General features: G+C 35.9%; 1 protein-coding gene and 1 long non-coding RNA gene across 2 annotated transcripts in view; one reads left to right on the top strand and one right to left on the bottom strand.

Annotated features, from left to right (window-relative positions):
• LOC127904726 (uncharacterized) overlaps positions 1 to 15357 on the bottom strand; it is a 33957-nt gene extending 18600 nt beyond the window's left edge. Inside the window, exon 1 of the long non-coding RNA XR_008058126.1 lies at positions 15209 to 15357. This is a non-coding gene — a long non-coding RNA (uncharacterized LOC127904726). The remainder of the gene's footprint in view (positions 1 to 15208) is intronic.
• LOC7461571 (GDSL esterase/lipase At1g29660) overlaps positions 1 to 16882 on the top strand; it is a 35331-nt gene extending 18449 nt beyond the window's left edge. The window contains exons 2-6 of the mRNA XM_002324996.4: positions 15209 to 15373; positions 15554 to 15678; positions 15792 to 16034; positions 16144 to 16396; positions 16495 to 16882. Coding sequence (XP_002325032.2) covers positions 15209 to 15373; positions 15554 to 15678; positions 15792 to 16034; positions 16144 to 16396; positions 16495 to 16757 — 1049 coding nt within the window. The 3' untranslated portion in view covers positions 16758 to 16882. The remainder of the gene's footprint in view (positions 1 to 15208; positions 15374 to 15553; positions 15679 to 15791; positions 16035 to 16143; positions 16397 to 16494) is intronic.
• The last annotated feature ends 3523 nt before the right edge of the window (positions 16883 to 20405 follow it).

The raw sequence follows: 20405 nt of genomic DNA, 5'->3' as shown, positions 1-20405 counted from the left end.
ATTTTTTCAATGTGAAATAAAAAACATTTTGAGATAATCTTTTAAACTTAATTTTTTACAACATGTATAGTCTATATCCACATGGATTATTTCTTTATTTTTTTCATATAAAATATTAAAATCTCAAATATTTTTTTTGAAAATATCCACATAGCTTTTTTTATTAATTTTTTACAACATATATAATCTATACTTAACAGATATTCATACTGATCTACTTTTACGAACGGCCTACCGACACATACTCCAATAGATTTTGTTTCGTGTGGGCCCCGACACCTTATAAGTGATTGATAAACGCCACTTATGATTATGCGCATACAGACAATGAATAAAATTTCTCTTAAGAAATAATAATAAAAAACTCAAATTCCATGGCCCTTTCTCCTTTGTATTGATCGCTTTATATTTTATATTTTTATTTTTTTCGAATTATGATTTTGGTTGTGATCGTAGCGTAACAAGAAGAGCAATGAAGCAGTGACAAAGGTGAAAAATAAGGTTTGAGAAAAGCTGAACCGCGCAAATGCTGCATGTGCCCTCTTATTTAGGTGGAGTTGATGCTCAGGTAAAAGACATTGGATACAAGACAGGCCTGAAGATGTTAAAATAGCAGTAATTGCCAAGTTTGTCAACCTCAATTTTCGTTTCCAGGTGATAAGTTCGTTCCAAGATATATTTTTTTTTAACGTGGGTGTCCGGGCCAGCTTGTGTACACCTCAACTAATTTCACAGGCCCTGAAGTTAACGACCATGTAAGTCTTCAATGGCCATCATATGAGCAACCACAAAACTCGAACCTGAGACCACAAATTGAGCAAATTTCTTGATCCCAAACTCTTATTACTGTTCACCCCTAGACAAGTCTTTTCAAGATATTTTAATAAGTTAAAATATAAAGATCCTAATATGTGGCCCCCGCCATCTTATCGCTCTATATGTGATTGATAAACGCCACTTATAATTATGCGTACACAGCCAATGAATAAAAATTCTCTTAAAAAATAATAATAAAAATATTACATTCCATAGCCATTTTTATGATTTTGGATGGGTGATCCAGTGTAGCAAGACGTCGTAGCTCTAATATAAGGATAATATACAATTAATTAATATACTGATAGATTTAAAGCTTGATTTGTTGGTTTTCAAAGCCTGAATCTATCCGTCGTACAATTATTGTTAAAATACCAAATAAAAATTATCATAAAAAAAACATATCATTGATAATTTTTATTTCATTGATAATATAATTATGGGCTGATTTATCGAATAAGTTCTAATGTCAAACAAAAAAACTTTACCCGTAATAATTTTGTTAGTAAATCTAATAATGATTATGGCAAATCCACAAATATAAGAGAACACAAATCTATTTTTGATATTTTTAAAACTTATAAAAAATCATTTTATTTATTTTATTTTATTTTGTTAAAAATGCACAAACATTCTTATTTAGGATGCGGTTATATGCACATACACAACCACTTTTTTGTTTTTTCAATCTTTTATAATGTTTTTTATATTTTTTTTTTTTTGTATAAAAGGGTAAGCATAAAAAAAATATCGCATAAAAAAAAATTCTAAACAAGATATAAAGGCCTAAACCAGAAGCCTATCTGACTTTTTTTATTGTTAATATAGGAACTTAATCATTATATTATAGCACAGTAGAACGTTGTTATAGACATATTATGGAAATCGGCCTTACTCTTCTAGGACAATGTAAAGCACCATTTCGGTTTTGGAATTATGCTTTTGACACTTCGATCAATCTCATAAATCGCATGCCTACTATTGTTCTTGCAAATCGATTCCCGTTTGATTGTTTGTTTCAACGGTTTATTGATTATCAGTTTTTTGCATATTTTTAGATGTCTCTGCTTTCCTTTTTTGCGTCCCTATAACAATCATAAATTGAATTTTCGTTCCTCTCCATGTGTGTTTTTTTATTGCAGCTCCTCTCATCTTGGTTATCGTTGTTTTGACATTTCATCTCAACGCATTTATATCTCTTGTCATGTCTGTTTTCATGAACAAGTGTTTCTGTTTGATAATTCTAAACAGATTGTAAAGGTTTCGACTACAACCCCTACCCAACCTGCCATTGCCCTCCTCCCAAATCTGATCCATTCCCCATCGTTCACCACCCATACAACACCTCACCATCCCTCCTCTACCTCTGCTCTGCCACCACCCACTACCAAAACACCACAGCCTCCACCCTTCCCTTGCCCATCATCACATGCATGTTTATCTAACCATTTTGCTGCAAGTACAGGTTGCAAATCAGGCCCCCTACCCTCCAGCATGACGCCTCGCTGGTGTTGGGACGCCCTCTGGTTCCTCCTCTGCTTATCCTTATTTGGCCAGTGTCCAGGCTGCTACAGGGTCTGCCTCTATTGACATCCCTATTGCTGCTGCTAGCTCTCTGCTTGCTGCAGATTCTCTTACAGCCTCTTCAGCTGGTCTGAATCTGGTGGTTGATTTCTCCTCTTATCCGCTGCACCAAGACACCTCCTTGCCACCATCTTCTCCTGCATCACCTCCCCTAATCAGCCACCATCCTATGGTCCTTAGGTTGCGGCAACCAAAGACAGCAAATCTGGTGGCTTCTACTGCCGCTGATACAGCTTCCACCCGGGTACTACTCTCTCCTTTCTCTGAACCTCTTGCCTTCTCTGATGCTGACAGGTATGCCGTTTGGCATGATGCTATATGTGATGAGATCAAGGCGTTGCATTCTAATCACACTTGGTCTCGAGTTCCCTTTCATCCTTCGATTAATGTTTTTGGCAACATATGGGTGTATCAGATCAAACGTCGTGTTGATGGCAGCATTGAGCGTTATAAAACCCGTCTAGTTGCTAGAGGCTTTACCCAGCAGGAAGGCATTGATTATTCTGAAACCTTCAGTCCAGTTGTTAAGCAGACCACCGTCAGATTAGTCTTCTTCATTGCGGTTTCACGCAATTGGAATATTCATCAGCTCGATATTTATAATGCATTTCTCAATGGTGTTCTTACTGAAGAGGTCTACTTGAAACAACCTCCAGGTTTTGTTGACTCTACTCTTCCATCTCATGTGTACAGATTGCACAAGTCCTTGTATGGTTTAAAACAGGTACCGAGGGTATGGTACACTCGTCTGAGTGACTTTCTGCTTTCCATTGGTTTTTTTGCCCCAAGGTTGACACCTCCCTATTTATTTTATCTGATGGTACTAATATCTTTTATTTCCTGGTGTATGTTGATGATATTCTGCTTACGGGTAGAAACTCTACTATGCTTCATCGCCTAATATAGTTACTGAGTTCTGAGTTCAAGCTCCGTGACTTAGGCGTGGTTCACTACTTTTTGGGTATTGAAGTTCACTCTACAGGTATGGGTTTGATGTTGTGCCAGCACAAATATATTCTTGACATCCTCACTCGGGCTAGTATGACTTCCTGCAAACCCGTTGATACTCTAGTTTCTCCTTCAAAAGTTATTATACTGCCGGATAATCCATTCTCTAATCCTACACGATTTCTTCAAATCATGGGTGCTCTTTAGTACCTTGCCTTCACCCGACCAGATATCTACTTTGTTGTTAACAGAGTATCAGTTTATGTATGCTTCTACAGATTCTCATTGGGTCGTCGTTAAACGCATTCTACGCTTCCTTAAAGGTACGACATCTTATGGTTTCCATATCACTCGAGGTTCCTCTTTTGCTCTACATGGTTTTACAGATACAGATTGTACTAGTAGTATTGATGATCGCAAGTCTATAGGTGGTTACCTTTTTTTTTTTTGTCAGACGACGATCTCATGAAAGTCAGGTAAGCAACGCACAGTTGCTCGCTCATTTACTGAGGCTGAGTGTAAAGCCTTAGCAGACGGCACTACTGAGGTCATCTGGCTTCAATATTTGTTAACAGATTTGCAGGTTCCCTCCGTCTCTGCTCCTACTATTTGGTGTGATAATCTTGGTGCCACCTATCTCTCTGCAAATCCTATTTTCCATGCTTGTACTAAACATGTTGAGGTGGATTATCGTTTTGTCCGAGACCAAGTTGCGAAGAAAGAAATTCATATTCGCTTTATCCCCTCTCAGGATCAACTTGCAAATGTCTTCACCAAGCCACTTTCTGCTACTTCCTTTACTGCTTTCCATTACAAGCTTCGGGTCGATCCTCCACCCTCAACTTGAGGGGGCATATTATAGAATGTATAGCATGTATATATATATGTATAGGAATTAATGTAGGGTTATTCCAATGTTGTTATCCCTATGGTCACTACCGTGTACTGCCACATATATATATATAAATAGGAAAGGTTGGCTAAGACACAACCTAAGTCATTCTATTATTCTCAACTATCTTGACATAAGATTGAGCTTCTTTGCAAGATTTAATGAACCTTTTTTGGATTGGTTAATGGGTGGGCAATGATTGTGCATTAAATGCACACCCCACTCGTCATCTCCTTGTTCGGTTTGTTGGGGATTCTCCAGAATCCCCTCCTGATTCTTAGCTCATAATTATAGGAATATTGTATTTATGTTATGATTCTTTCCTTCTTAGTATTCCAGCTACACATGTATACATTCTCTATATAAATAAACACAATCTCCACCTCAGTGAGTGTGGTTTTCTCAAAACTTTTTCATGGTATCAGAGCTCTTCTAGGTTAAATTCCAAAACAAATCTTCCTCCCTTCTTCCTCATGGCAGAGCCCCTCTCCTTCAATACCATGGTTCACATGATCACCATTAAGCTCTCAGCCATAAATTTTTTGCTCTGGAAAAGTCAGCTCATTCTTTTCCTTCAATGCCAAGGCTGCATTGGTTTCATTGATGGTTCTCTTTAACAATCAAACGAAACAATTACCACCACAGACGGTACCTCTACTGTCAACCCCGAATTCCTTGAATGGAAACTCAAAGACCAACGGATCTTAAGTCTATTGTTGTCATCTCTCACAGAAGAAGCCATGGCAGCTGCTGTTGGCCTTGCAACCTCTCGGGATGTCTGGGTTGTTCTTGAACGTGTGTTCAGCCATAGATCTAAAACTTGGGAGATTCGCCTAAAGGATGAACTTCAACTCATGAAGAAAGGAAACCGCTCAATTGCTGACTTTGTCTGTGCATTTAAAGGCCTTTGTGATCAATTAGTGGCCATCGGACGACCAATTGATGAAGTTGACAAATCTCATTAGTTTCTCCGTGCTCTTGGCATTGAGTTTGCTGCCTTCTCCTCCACACATATGGCTCTTACACCTCTACCTTCATTTCATGATTTGGTCCCTCTAGTTGAAAGTTTTGGTTTATTTCAAAAATCACTTGAAACTCACACCCTCTCTTCTACAGCGTTCACAGCCACAATGAACATAGGACACTTTCGTGGTGGACATTTTCGTTCCACAGGAAATCGTCACCACAGAGGTGGCTCACATGGCAACACAAATGGGCCCTCCTCTAGCAACTTCGATGGTCATTCAGGGAATAATAGATCTCGTCGCTCTTATAACCCACACTGCCAAATCTGCAAAACAGAGGGCCACACTACTAATCGATGTCAGGATCGATATGATCGTGCAGAGCCATCAGCACACATTGCTGAAACCTTTCCTGGCTGCACCTCAGATTGGTACCTTGACATCGGTGCCTCCGCTCACATGACGCCAGATTCGACTGCACTGACCACCTCCGAGCAATATTTTGGTAAGGATAAGGTTATTGTGGGAAATGGGGCTCCTCTTCCCATCACCCATACAGGTACCTCTCAACCCTCTCCAAATTTAAAATTGCTTGATGTTTTATTGGTACCACATCTCACACAAAAAATCTCTTGTCCATTAGTAAAGTGACTAAAGACTTTCCTCTCCTGGTCACATTTAATGACTCTTCTTTTATTATTCAGAACAAGATCACAAGAACAGTGGTGGCAATCGGAATATGTGATGACAGTCTTTACATACTAAAGCGAGGCAATACTGCTTTCATTTCTGTCCTAAATAAATCTGTCCTTACAGCGTCGTATGATCTATGGCATGCGCGTCTTGGTCATGTTAACCACTCTATTATTTCTTTATTGAATAAAAAAGGACATTTATCCCTTACTTTTATTTTGCCTAATCCTGTTATTTGTGCTACATGTCAAATTGCAAAAAGTCATAAGCTTCCGTTTTCTACTAATAATACTCGATCCAACTCTATTTTAGGTCTTATTCACTGTGACATCAGGGGCCCAGCTCCTATTAAATCAAAAATGAGTTTTGCATATTACGTGATATTTATCGATGATCACTCTCGCTTTACATGGCTCTACCCCATGAAATTTAAATCTTATTTTATTGATATTTTTCTTCAATATCAGATCTTTGTGGAAAATCAATATTCTTGCAAAATTAAAATTTCTCAGAGTGATGGTGGTGCTGAGTTTTGTAGTAATTGTTTTCAATCTCAGCTCCACTCCTCCGGTATTCAACACCAAAAGTCTTGCCCCTACACTCCTTCTCAAAATGGACGCGCTGAGCGCACGCATCGCCATGTGACTGAAATGGGTCTTGCACTCTTATTTCATTCACGAGTACCCACTTATTATTGGGTTGACGCTTTTAGTACAGCGACTTGTATCATCAATCGGTTGCCTACCCAACTTCTTGGAGGTCTTTCTCCCTTTGAGATTCTACATGGTAAAGCTCCTCTTTACATCAATTTTCATCCTTTTGGTTGCAGAGTCTATCCCTGTTTACGTGATTATGCTGCTAACAAATTTTCTCCACGCAGCATTCCATGTATATTCTTGGGTTACAGTCCTTCTTATAAAGGTTATCGTTGTCTAAACCCTCTTACCTCCAAGATCTATGTCACGCCCCATGCCAAATTTGATGAATTGAATTTCCCTTTAATACCTAACTCTATCGCACAATCTCCTGCATCCTTAGATTTATCCAGTTTTAGTGAGCCCATGCAAGCCCATGACCCACCATTATCTACCACCCCATTGTCCACAGTTCCTCTATCTAATCCTCATTCTCGGTCTCGGTCACATGCATGTCGTCTCTGTTCTGACTCTTTACTTGAGCCTATGCAGGTTTCTACTTATCAGATGTCTTCCACACAGCACACCCCAGCTTCTTCTGAAGCCCCTGATCCTCCAACACAAGCTCCATTGCATTCTGAAGCTCCAGCTCATCATCATGATCAGTCTGCTGCTTCATCCTCTCACCCGATGGTCACTCAAGCTAAAGCAGGCATTTTTCGGCCACGTTACCCCACTTATCTGAGTCAACATGTCTCGGGTCTCTTACATGCCCTCCTCACTACATCTGAGCCCCGTGGATTCAAGACTGCTGCAAAAAACCCTGCATGGCTCGCTGCTATGGATGAAGAACTCAACGCTCTCCGTAAAAATTGCACTTGGGATTTTGTTCCTCGACCTCCCAAAACAAACATTGTGGGTTCCAAATGGGTTTTTCGCATGAAGTATCAGTCTGACGGATCTATTGACCGACTCAAGGCCCGTCTTGTTGCTAAAGGATACACTCAACTCCCTGGTCTTGACTACACTGACACCTTTAGTCCAGTAGTCAAAGCTTCCACTGTTCATGTAGTGCTGTCACTAGCAATCACTCATGGTTGGCCTCTTCGTCAACTTGATGTTAAAAATGTTTTTCTTCATGGTATTTTGCAGGAACATGTTTATATGGAGCAGCCTCCTGGATATGTTGATCCTCACTTTCCTCAGCATGTTTGCAAACTGAAGAAGGCTCTTTATGGCCTAAAACAGGCTCCCCGTGCTTGGTTTCAACGATTCAGCTCATTTCTTTTGAAACTTGGTTTTACCTGCAGCTGTGCTAATACCTCCTTATTTGTTCTGCATCGTCAGCAGCAAATCATTTATCTTTTACTCTATGTTGATGATATTATCCTCACTGGCAACAATAACTCTCTTCTTAGCAGCTTCATTCGACAGCTTCACTTAGAATTCGCCACCAAGGACTTAGGTTCTCTCAGCTATTTTCTTGGTCTTAAAGCCACCTCTACCTCAACTGGACTATTTCTCAGTCAGACCAAGTATGCTCGCGACATTCTTACACGGGCTCAACTCCTTGATTGCAAACCAGTATCCACTCTTATAGTTGTCGCTCAACATCTTTCCTCCGTTGGTTCCCCGTTTGCAGATATCACTCTGTACCGTTCTCTTGTTGGTGCTCTGCAATACTTGATCATCACTCATCCTGATCTTGCTCATTCAGTAAACTTCGTTAGCCAATACTTGCATGCTCCCACTGATGACCATTTTCAAGTCGTGAAGCGCATCCTTCGATATGTCAAGGGCACTCTTCACTATGGCCTTTCATTCACTGCCTCCTCTCCTGCTACCAGTATTGCTTACTCTGATGTTGAGTGGGTTGGATGCCCTGACACTAGGCGCTCCATTTCTGGTTACTCCATCTATCTCGGTGACAACCTTGTCTCCTGGAGTGCCAAGAAGCAACCTATGGTATCTCGTTCTAGCTGTGAATCTGAGTATCGTGCCCTTGCTTCCACTGCTGCCGAGGTTTTATGGTTAGATCATCTCCTGCGTGATTTACACGTCCCTCGTCCAGCTCGACCGCTACTTCTCTGTGATAACAAGAGTGCCATCTTTTTAAGCTCCAATCCAGTCTCTCACAAGCGCTCCAAGCACATCGATCTTGACTATCATTTTCTTCGAGAACTTGTGGTCGCTGGTCGTATTCGCATTCAACATGTTCCTTCTACTCTTCAAGTTGCAGATGTCTTTACCAAGAGTGTTTCCAGACCACTCTTCACATTCTTTCGCTCCAAGCTATGCATGTGCTCTAATCCCATGCTTAGCTTGCGGGGGGTGTTGGGGATTCTCCAGAATCCCCTCCTGATTCTTAGCTCATAATTATATGAATGTAATATATTGTATTTATGTTATGATTCTTTCCTTCTTAGTATTCCAGCTACACATGTATACATTCTCTATATAAATAAACGCAATCTCCACCTGAGTGAGTGTGGTTTTCTCAAAACCTTTCCACGGTTTTGGTGTGGATTTTGTGTTTCTTGCAGGGGCTTGGAGTTGTTTTCATCCTGGATTGGTTATCTTTGATGTCACGAAAAAATAATAACACAAAGGAATTTTTATAACATTTCATAGTTTGGTTAACTATTTTATGTCTTCCTTTGATGACCAGCATGATTACATGCAAAAAAAAACACAATTTTAAAAAATGATAGAAAATGAAAAGAAACTAGATACTAGGCTGAATAAACATAGCTACGTGTATCATATTTTAGATTTTAATAAAACTACCCTTTTTAGTTTGTATTTTCCTTTAACTATCCAGCTTGTGCAGGGCAGCTTTGTAGAACAATCCATGTTGCTCTTCGCTTTCTCTTTTAATTGTGGTGTGTTATTTCTAGTCTTGCTCTTTTTTTATTTAGTTGTCAGTGAAGTGTGCCGTCAGGTTTTGAATTCTTAAGGGTGTTCCGATTGTTGTTAGGTGATCAGCTGGTGACCACTTGGTTGTTTGTGTGCTGCTAGCTTTGATCTAGGATTTTAGGTTGCTCCCGTCGATTTATGTGCTGGTATTCATCGAGTTATGTCATTATGCTAAGACTTTTGCAAAGACTCCTTGGTTTTAGACTGTCATTTGTTTGCATAGGATGTTGTGTAGATAAAGCAGCAAAAGAAAGAAGTTTTCTTACTGTCAGTCGTGCCTCGCGTGGCGTCAATGGCAATTTTTACTCGTTGGCTTGATTTGAAAATCATCACTTAATATTTAATTAAAGGAAACTCAAGTATATTGATTATTCTTAAAAATTTTAAGATAAAAAACTAATTGTAGCTTGAAAAAATATTAACACCCCTAACATTCTTTACTGCTTCCAGATTTAATATAATTTAAAAAATTAAAATGTTAATTAAATTCTTAAAACTTTAATAAACATATTCTTATATTTTTACAAGAAATATAACATAATTTTATTTATTCTTCGTATCCATGACCATATACAAATTAAATCATTAATTTTTTTTTCTTTTTGATTTTTAACATTTACAAAACATACATTAAAAAAAAACACAGATCACCCTTTTTTTTTTCTTTTTTTTTTACTGTAATATTCTCAGACTAGATATTACAAAATAATCAATTTTCAACACAATCCGAACAACACACTAAACAATTTAAATTTACCAAAAAAGGCCCCAAACTAAAATCATGAACAGTGCCAGAAGCCCCAAGTCAACAGGAACAGTGCGGTGAAGCCTTTGGGTCGGCTGAACAGTGGCGGCGCGTCTTTTCCACGCGCCATCGCAACTGGCGGCGAGTGGGTTCACGCGCCGCCGCTGGTAATGCCCGGAAACGGGTGGATCTGTCATGCTTTCTTCTTCCCTTCCCTGCTGACTGTGAGGACCGCCGTTGCCCGCAAAAGGGTAAAAACCAAAACGAACGCAACAAGCAATGATCTGTTCTCGGTCTTCTTTCTTTTTTTTCAGATCTGTTTCACTGCAGATCTTTTTTTATTTCGCCTTCTTCTCCTCTGCTTCAGGTCGCTGGCGGTAAGGAGGTGCTGCTGGCGAATGGGTTTCTGTCGCGTCTTTGCTGCTACTGCTGGTTGGCGAGATCTGGAGAGAGGGAACGCTGGAGGCGGCTGTTCACGTTGGCTGAGAGTAGGGAGGTCTGGCGTGTCCAGGCGTGTGTGGGGAAGAGCTGGGGACGGCTGCTGGGAGAGACTGGGAGTTTGTGTTGACGGCCGGCTATGGGACCAGAAACTGGAAATGGCCGGTTTTGGTTTGTTTTGGGGCTGAGGGAAAGGGAAAGCTTTGGCTGGCGAGAGGGGAAAATGGCGCTGGGGAACGGTTTTGGGGAAGAAAAGCAGAGGAAGAGGAGGGCGGCGGCTGCTGTGTTTTTGACAGAGGGCAAGGGGGCCACGGCCGGCCTCTGGTTCTGGGAGAGCCGAGAGAGGGAGACCGTGGATTTGTGGAACCCGGTGTGCAGGGGAGGTTAGTCTGTGGGGGCTGAGAGATGAGAGGGACGATGGGTGTTGGTGTGGCAGCTCTGGTTTGTCTTTGGCCTCAAGGGAGGGAGGCGGCAGCCGTCCCTAGAGATAGATGCAGGGTTATTTTTTTTTTCGCCATTTCTGCGCCAATAGCCCATGCCTCTATCCTCTCTTTTTTTCCCCACTGTAGACTGTTATTTAAAAAAAAAAAAAAGTGTGGCTAGGCTACAAGCCTACAATTACATTCTTCCTTCCATTTTTTTTATTTTTTATATTTTGTATTTATTTTAAAAACAAATAATATTAACGTCAACTCAATAAAAATAATTTATAATTATAAAATTAATACGATAAAAATTAAACACGTTTAAAATATCTTTAAAAAATTAATTTTTTTAAAATTAATATTAAAAAATACTAAAAACGATGCAAATATATCAAAAATATAATTTTTTATAATTTTTGTTGTTTTTTGTTATTTTTAGTTTTTTTTCTGAAAATTTATCAAAAACATGTATAAAAAATCATGTATAAAAAATTAAGTAGTAATAAATATTCCCTTAAAGTGATTTATTTTCAAGGATAACTTATCCACATATATTCACACCAATCTATTTTTACGGGTAACCTACCTACATGATTTTGTTTCATGTGGGCCCCAACACCAATAAGTGATTGATAAACGCCACTTATGATTATGCGCATACAGACAATGAATAAAATTTCTCTAAAGAAATAATAATAAAAAACTCAAATTCCATGGCCCTTTCTCCTTTGTATTGATCGCTTTATATTTTATATTTTTATTTTTTTCGAATTATGATTTTGGTTGTGATCGTAGCGTAACAAGAAGAGCAATGAAGCAGTGACAAAGGTGAAAAATAAGGTTTGAGAAAAGCTGAACCGCGCAAATGCTGCATGTGCCCTCTTATTTAGGTGGAGTTGATGCTCTGGTAAACGACATTGGATACAAGACAGGCCTGAAGATGTTAAAATAGCAGTAATTGCCAAGTTTGTCAACCTCAATTTTCGTTTCCAGGTGATAAGTTCGTTCCAAGATATTTTAATAAGCGAATATTCTAAAATATAAAGATTAGAATTGTTAAAATTGCGATTTAACTCATAAAATTATACGATTTTGCGAATCAATATAAGCTTTACATGTTAAATCATTCATAAAACTCGAAAATAGATAATACCGGGTAAAATTATTAAAATCATGTAAAATCATGTAAAATTATGATTTTACAACTGATTTAACGATTTTACCCGTAAAATATAAAATTATAATTGCTATTACAAGTGTTGGCCGACTATTGGCATTTGGTGCAGTATATGTGCAGCACGAGAAACAACGAAACAGTATGTACTTTTCACTGTTAATGTCTCCTTGTTATTTTAGATTAATGTTTGTGTAAGCTAGACGGCTCTTGTCATTTTTCATGTCTTTTCTATCTTGATTTAACATGTTTGGCAACTTACCCCTTCTATTATTTTTATTTTTTTCTCAATCGCGACAACTTATTAATTTGACATAAAATTTAAGCTATTCTATCATTTTTATTTAAATTATATATTTATATATAAATTTTTATTTGAAACATGTATTTTAAAGTGTTTAAACTATGTATGAATTTTTATTTGAACCATGAAATTTTTTTTATATATTTTAAAATTTCTTATAATTTTACGATCTGTTTTTACGATACAAGTTTATTTTGTATTTTTCGTGTCGTGTTAAAATTGTTTTTAGGATTTGATTTTACAAACAATATGCGATTGATAAACGCCACTTATAATTATGCGTACACAGCTGATGAATAAAAATTCTCTTAAAAAATAATAATAATAATATTACATTCCATAGCCATTTTTCCTTTGTATTTGAACGCCTACATGTGTGTGTGTGTGTGAGTATTATTTTTCAATTATGATTTTGGATGGGTGATCCAGTGTAGCATGACGTCGTAGCTCTAATATAAGGATAATATACAATTAATTAATATACTGATAGATTTAAAGCTTGATTTGTTGGTTTTCAAAGCCTGAATATCTATCCGTCGTACAATTATTGTTAAAATACCAAATAAAAATTATCATAAAAAAAAAACATATCATTGATAATTTTTATTTCATTGATAATATAATTATTGGCTGATTTATCGAATAAGTTATCATGTCAAATAAAAAACTTTACCCGTAATAATTTTGTTAGTAAATCCAGTAATGATTATGGCAAATCCACAAATACAAGAGAACACAAATCTATTTTTGATATTTTTAAAATATATAAAAAATCATTTTTTTATTTTTATTTTTTTGTTAAAAATGCACAAACATTCTTTTTTTTTTTTTTTGTGAACCAGGGTATTCCAGGCTTCGCCCAGGCTAATCTCCGCCCCGGGTGGCAAGGGCTCCTCAAGAGACCGGCTGCAGACGAAGAGAGGGGTTGAACCCCAGACCTCGTAAGCGACGAGAGCGCGCCTAACCGCTCCGCCAGGACCTCCTGGGTACAAACATTCTTATTTAGGATGCGGTCATATGCACATACAAAACCACTATTTTGTTTTTTCAATTTTTTATCATGTTTTTTATAATTTTTTTTGTATAAAAGGGTAAGCATAATTAAAAAATATCCCATAAAAAAAAAGTTCTAAACAAGGTATAAAGGCCTAAACCAGAAGCCTATCTGACCTTTTTTTATTGTTAATATAGGAACTTAATCATTATATTATGACTTATTAATTTAAAAGAAGCTGGAATTGAATGTCATATGGTTCTGTTGAATTCAATCTGCACTTTAATTATATAATAAATCTCATTCCTTGCTTGCTTGGTTAATCAAAAGGACACTCAGGATCTGCACACAACAATAATAAAAACTAAACTTCTAATAGATATTAGATTTTAGCAACTAACAAATTTGAACTTTAGTTGAACTGATTTATTTATAACTCATGTTAAAAATCAGTTGCAAATTGAATGCTAATTCTCTTCAAAAACTATTGTGAAACCATCATCCAAAATATCATATTAACAAATATGGTATTTAAACCAACATAAACAAAAAAAATTCGATGTGCTCGCTTGATATAACTTGTATATTCTCAATATACAAGGTTAATGATATGATGGTGCTAGCAATATGCATGGTGTATGAAACATGGAACAAACTACAAGTTATATTTCCTAAAAATTGCTTTTATGTATACTATGTATATTGTTTTGCCCACTTATCTAACTATACAATAAGCGGGAAGAGATGCAAGGCTATTTTCATGAGCCTTTTTATAAAACAAAACCAGAAATAACGTTGACTAGCTTGGCTAGGATGTCCAAGATCTTGAGGAGTGCATAGAAGCTATGGTCTTCGTTTTAAGACTTGGTGAACAAAGTGCACTATAGTTATAACTAAGTATTAAGTTAATTATGAAAGTGATACATTGAAATCTTAAGTATTCAGATATAATTTACATCATTTTAGATGATATTACTCGATATAAAAATATTTTTAAAAAATAAACAAACATAAAAAACCACTTGAAAGGATATACCTAGTTGGCTATTTGAAGAAAGTGTAATTGCCTATTCAATTACTGACTTCGATTTTGAAGAGAAGTTTGAAAAAGTGAAACAACAACAACTTATATTGATCATAGAACTCGAAAAGAAAAATCGTTCAAAATTATTGCATTAGAAAGCTAAAAAAAGGCTAATATGCCTACTAGGAAAGAAACAATTACTGATTTGATATCAAGAGAATGTATGAAATGTATGAGATAATTGATGTTAGAAGGAGCAGAAAGCAAACTCCTAAGAAACCACACAATTCTAACTATTAGGAGGAAATACTATAAGTGACAAGATTCAAGGATACTTACTGTTACGTTGAATTAAAAAATCAGATCTATAAGGCATTGTAAACTAATTAGATTGAAAAAAACACGTGGCTTACAATAGAACAACACATTTACAAGCTGATAGCTAGATCTCCACTCTATAAATAGGGCCTGGTTCGTTCTACTTCAAAGCACTCTTCCCTAGCTAGCGCACTTCTTCCTTCTTTCTATATTTACTGTTTTTGTTTCCTTCTTTCGTTTTATTTGTCAATGGAAAGTGGGGTTAAGGTATTGTGGGTGTTGTCTGTGGTGTTGCTGGTGTCAAACTGGCAACACTGGACTTCTGGAAAGGCCATACCTCAAGTTCCTTGCTACTTCGTCTTTGGAGATTCCCTCTTTGATAACGGAAACAATAACTACCTTAGCACTCCAGCTAAAGTTAATTACCTTCCTTATGGGATTGACTTTGATACTGGGGCTTCAGGAAGGTGCAGCAACGGTCTCAACATAGCTGACACCATTGGTCTGCAGTTTGCTCTCCTCCCTTATATTACAAATTAAATATAGTGTTTTAGTTTTCTTTAATGGAAAATAAAAGATAGTTGTGACCGTTTTATTAAATTACAATTAGATAGCTGTGATCATTGTTATTGTTTTTATACTCTATTATGAAGATCTTAATTATTATTATTTTTTGTTTCAGCTGAACAATTAGGTTTCGACAGTTACATTTCGGACTTTGGTGTCGGAAGTTGCTCCGATTTTCTAGATGGTGTAAATTATGGATCGAATGGAGCTGGCATCCTTGATTTAACTGGCTATCTTACGGTGATTGTTGATCATATGCCTCTCATAACTAAAACCTTATACTATTCAGTACTATGAATCTTGTATGCTTTGGCAACGCTAACTATTCATATGATTCTTTTGTGTATGTGAAGGGAGAACTATATACCATGAATATTCAGTTATATAATCACAATATCACGGTTTCACGAATTGCCAAGATCTTGGGAAGCGAGGAAGTTGCTAGGAAGTACTTAAGCCAATGCATCTATGTGTCTGATATGGGTCATAACGACTACCTCAACAATTATTTCTTGGACGACTACAATAGCAGCAAGCTATATACTCCTGAAGAATATGCTCAACTTCTCATTGAAACTTATGAAACTCAGCTGGAGGTCAGCCAGCCCTACTTAATGTCTCTTGTAAAACAGCAATTAATGTTTGACGTGATTGGAAACTAACAAAGACCCCCACTTCATTCCCTTTTTTTTCCCTTGCTGCCAGAAATTGTATTGCTCAGGAGCAAGAAAGATAGCTGTGTTCGGACTTATTCGGGTAGGATGTATGCCGTCCAACATACAAAAAAATCCCAATGAACTAGATGCATCTACATGTGCTTACAAGCTCAATGATTATGTTCAAATTTTCAACGACAAGCTTCAAGAACTGCTCAGAAAACTTAATGATAGGCATACTGATGCTGTGTTTACCTACATAAACTCTTACGAAATTGATTCTGATGATCAGACGAATACAGGTACGAATCCCCTCCCTCCCTTGCTCTCTTTCTCTCACGGTTGAAGGCGACTTTTTTGTTACGCCTCTGATGCCCATGTTATTTTTTCTTGCTTGCAGGTTTTACACAAACCCGTAAGAGCTGTTGCGAGGTAGAACCTGGTTCAGTCCCATGTAAATCTCTCTCCTTCCCATGTAGCAACAGGAGTGACTATGTGTACTGGGATGGAGCCCATTTTACTGAAGCTAAAGCTTGGGCCTTTGGAAAAAGAGCATATAAACGTCAGTCACCAAAGGACGCTTATCCATATGATATCAGCGAACTAGTTAAGCTGAAGCTTGATGATTCTGATGCTTACGATATCAATCATGCTCAGCTCTGATGGAGAAGACGATAAGTTCTTAGAGAATAAAATATTGTGACTGTAAGAACAATGGAAAGACATATCTACTGTCTCTTCATAGCCTTTCACAATATAATTCCAATAAAATTTGCTTTTAGGCATTAGTCTCAAGAAGCAATAATAATTACTTAATCCTTAATCATTTGGATATCATACTTAAACTCCATTCATAGAAGGATTTATTCTTAAAGTATAGAAGTCTATTCGGAGATACTCTTGCCATTAAAATTGAAAGAAGGATGCATACGTACTTACATAAACCAAAACAACTTCATTTTTATATTTATATCTGTGAAATCTCGTATGTACGGACATGATAGGTTTAAAGATGATGGCTTCTGCTGCTAGCGTTAATTAATGTCTCAACAAATTTCTATACTGATAACACAAAATCAAGGTCTCCAACTTGATGTGAAGTCTATCTCAACAAATTTCTAAACTGATTGTGAACACACATATCCAATTGTATAAATTAAAACTTATTTCTTTTGTATTTAATTTAGAACTCTTTTAGCTTTGTTTATGATGTTTTTACTATTATATAAACCAAAGTTTTTAAACCCGGCCCGGTGGTCGACTCTGCCCAAGGCCCGGGTCACCGGGTCGCCCAGGTCAATTTTGATTTTTTCAAAAAATAAAAACGACGTCCTTTTAGTAAAAAACAAAAAACAAAAGTCAACGAGTTGCAACCGGGTGTTTGACTGGGTCTTGCCGGGTCACATCGGGTTTTAACTTCCTCTATTTTTTTAAACCCGGCCAGGTTCCAGTCCCAGATCGGTCGAGTCCCGGGTCAACCCGTCGGGCCAGGACGGGTTTCAAAACTATGTTATAAACAACCAAAGAGAATTGTAATATGTTAGAGAATAATATAAATCATATCTTGAGACCTCACCTAACAGTTTAAGTTATTGGGTTGAATTGGTTATTTAACATGGTATTCGAATTTTATTATCCCTATTTATTTGATAAAAAAAATTAAGCACAAGGTAATATGGGTTTCTGCAAGTTTCAAATCAAAAAGATTTTCACTTGAAAGGGTGTGTTAGAGAATAATATAAATCATATCTTGGGACCTCTTATCAAAATATTGAGTAATAAAAAATAAAATTAGGTTTCTTATGGTAAAGATTAATATTTTTATATATAAAATTCTATATATATATATATATATATATATATATATGATTGCTATATTTTTTTTTTTTGCGTCAAATTCTTACCATTATGGGATATAATATATTTTGGAGGCGCAAAATAAAACTATACCATGATAAACATGAATGTTTAAATAGTAATTTACCACTAAAAATTACTCCACTATGATACTATAAATAACGTATCAAAAAAAAAATTAATGATAATCTAATTAATTAATAAAATGGGAAAAATAGCCAGCAAGGAAGTGGCTTGAGATTACACAGTCTGCTAAATCAAGATGACAGCCAATCCAAAAATTTCATATCCCTATCTAGACTATGCTATGCTTAGAAGGTCAGCCACCTCATTTGAATCTATAGTACCAGATAAAGATGAAAAAATATATGAGAAGTGAATAGCATTGTCTCTCAAAAACCCACCAATCCCTGATCTTTATTTATTTTATTTTATTTTTACGAAGTCGAGATTTATTAAAGATGAGCAGCAGCCAGTAAGATGGTGGCCAAGACTGCAAATGGAAAAGCAATCTATGGTCAATTTGTATAATCTGCAGAATCTCTACGTCCCTGTTAAGGAAAATAAACCTAGCTACAACAATCTTGCGACAGCAAGAGAGACACAACAGAAACAACCTATAAATTAAACAGGGATGTAAATTGTAAAATCAAGTATATATGACATTCTTTAAACTCTTCTCTCCTGTTCTCAATTTCCTAGAGTAGCTTTGCTAGGCCATCTGCCACTGTATATATATATATGTTTTTATTCTTTTTACACTATATTTATTAATGTATTTTAAGTTTATTGAAAGTTATTTTTATAATTTTAATATGTCTAAAAAACTTTATAAATTAAATACTATAAAATAAAAAATTTAGCATGTTTGAACCTTAATTACTTCATAATACAGATATTTTACGAGTTCCATAATGTTGAGTCAAAGTTGAGTGATTTGACAGTGTTGATGTGGAAGGGGTTACTGAAAATTCCCATTCTTCTATCTTATTTTCTATAGTACAATTATTTGAACTTTTAATTATGAGTTTCTTGAAGTGGAATTTCGAGGGAGCTGGTCATAAATCATTTATGCCTGCACGCGTCACAGTGTCTAATCTAAGTACATAAGCCTACATCTTTATGTTAAAGTGATGTTTTTGAGATTTAATTTCTTTTCAAGAACTTTAATAATTGATGTAACAAATTAACTTTCATATTAATATTTCTTAAATTAATGGCATTAGAGTTATATTAATAAAAGTTTAACGAGACTTTTATTATATAAATACATATTTTTGATCTCTAAGCTCATATACTGAAATACAGACTTTTATTTAAAGAAATAAACTATTAAATTTGAGTGTGTCGTAGCTTTGAAGTACCAAAATCTTAAAAAAAATTCCATGAGTGTTTTTCATCAATATCAGAAAATATATTTTGATCAATTTATTTTTCCACATCAGATCTAAATATAAATTGTTTTGGAAACATGTTTAGATCTATCAAATCTAACAGTTGGTATCAGAGCCATAATTATAATACCTGTCTTGATATTGATGTTGATATATTTGTCTAAGAATTCTTGTTCTCAAAGAAATTAATTAATCTATTTAATTATATTTATCATGGAATTTTTTAGTGCTAAATTGATTTTTTAATTCTGTCATATTTTATCGACCCTAAAGATTGTAGGAACAACCTTGGTTCCCAAATTAAATTAATGATTATTTTGACTTTATTTATGTCTTGAAATTTTAGTTTATGGTGGAATGAGCTACTATAATTTCCATAAGAATGCCCACGTAGGAATAAATTGAAAAACATTTGTTCCAAAAATAAATATTTTGGAGTTTTTATTTTATAGGTATTGTCATAATCTAATTTTAAAACCCCTAAATGTTTTTTTTTATAAAAATACATAATTTTTATTAAAAAATAAAAAATTTTAAATCCAAAAAAATCTTCGGCACACGAGGAGATAAAAAATAAGTTTGAAAGTCAATTAGGCAAAAATTGAAAGAATTAATTAAGTTGAAGGACTTAATTAAACTTCTAATGGATTTTATGGATTCAATTGAGGACTCAATTGAAGAAAAGACACAATTGAAACTTTGAAATGTCAAATTGGTGCCATCAGGGGTTCAATTGAAAGATATTTTAAGATTGAAGGCTAATTGAGGGTCAAGTTAAAGAATTTCAAAACTAAAGACCAAAGTGCAAATAGCATCTGAGTTCGAGGACTGAAATTAATCAAATCAAGGATCAATTTGAGAGAAACTAAAAGTTTGATGCTTGACAGGGGTTAAATTGTTTAATGTGAAAATTGAGGATCAAATTACAAAAGGCGCTCAAATCAAAGGATTTTAATCAAGGTTTTCAGGGGTGTAATTGTAAAAAGTAAAGGGTGTTTATGCTGAAATTAAAAAAAAACAATGACTAAATTAAAGTTTATTAAATTCCCAATTAGAAACT

The sequence above is a fragment of the Populus trichocarpa genome, chromosome 18 (assembly GCF_000002775.5).
Source record: "Populus trichocarpa isolate Nisqually-1 chromosome 18, P.trichocarpa_v4.1, whole genome shotgun sequence".
Classification (NCBI taxonomy): domain Eukaryota; kingdom Viridiplantae; phylum Streptophyta; class Magnoliopsida; order Malpighiales; family Salicaceae; genus Populus; species Populus trichocarpa.
The sequence above is the reverse complement of the archived record's forward strand: the minus strand, read 5'-3'. Positions and strand labels throughout refer to the sequence as shown.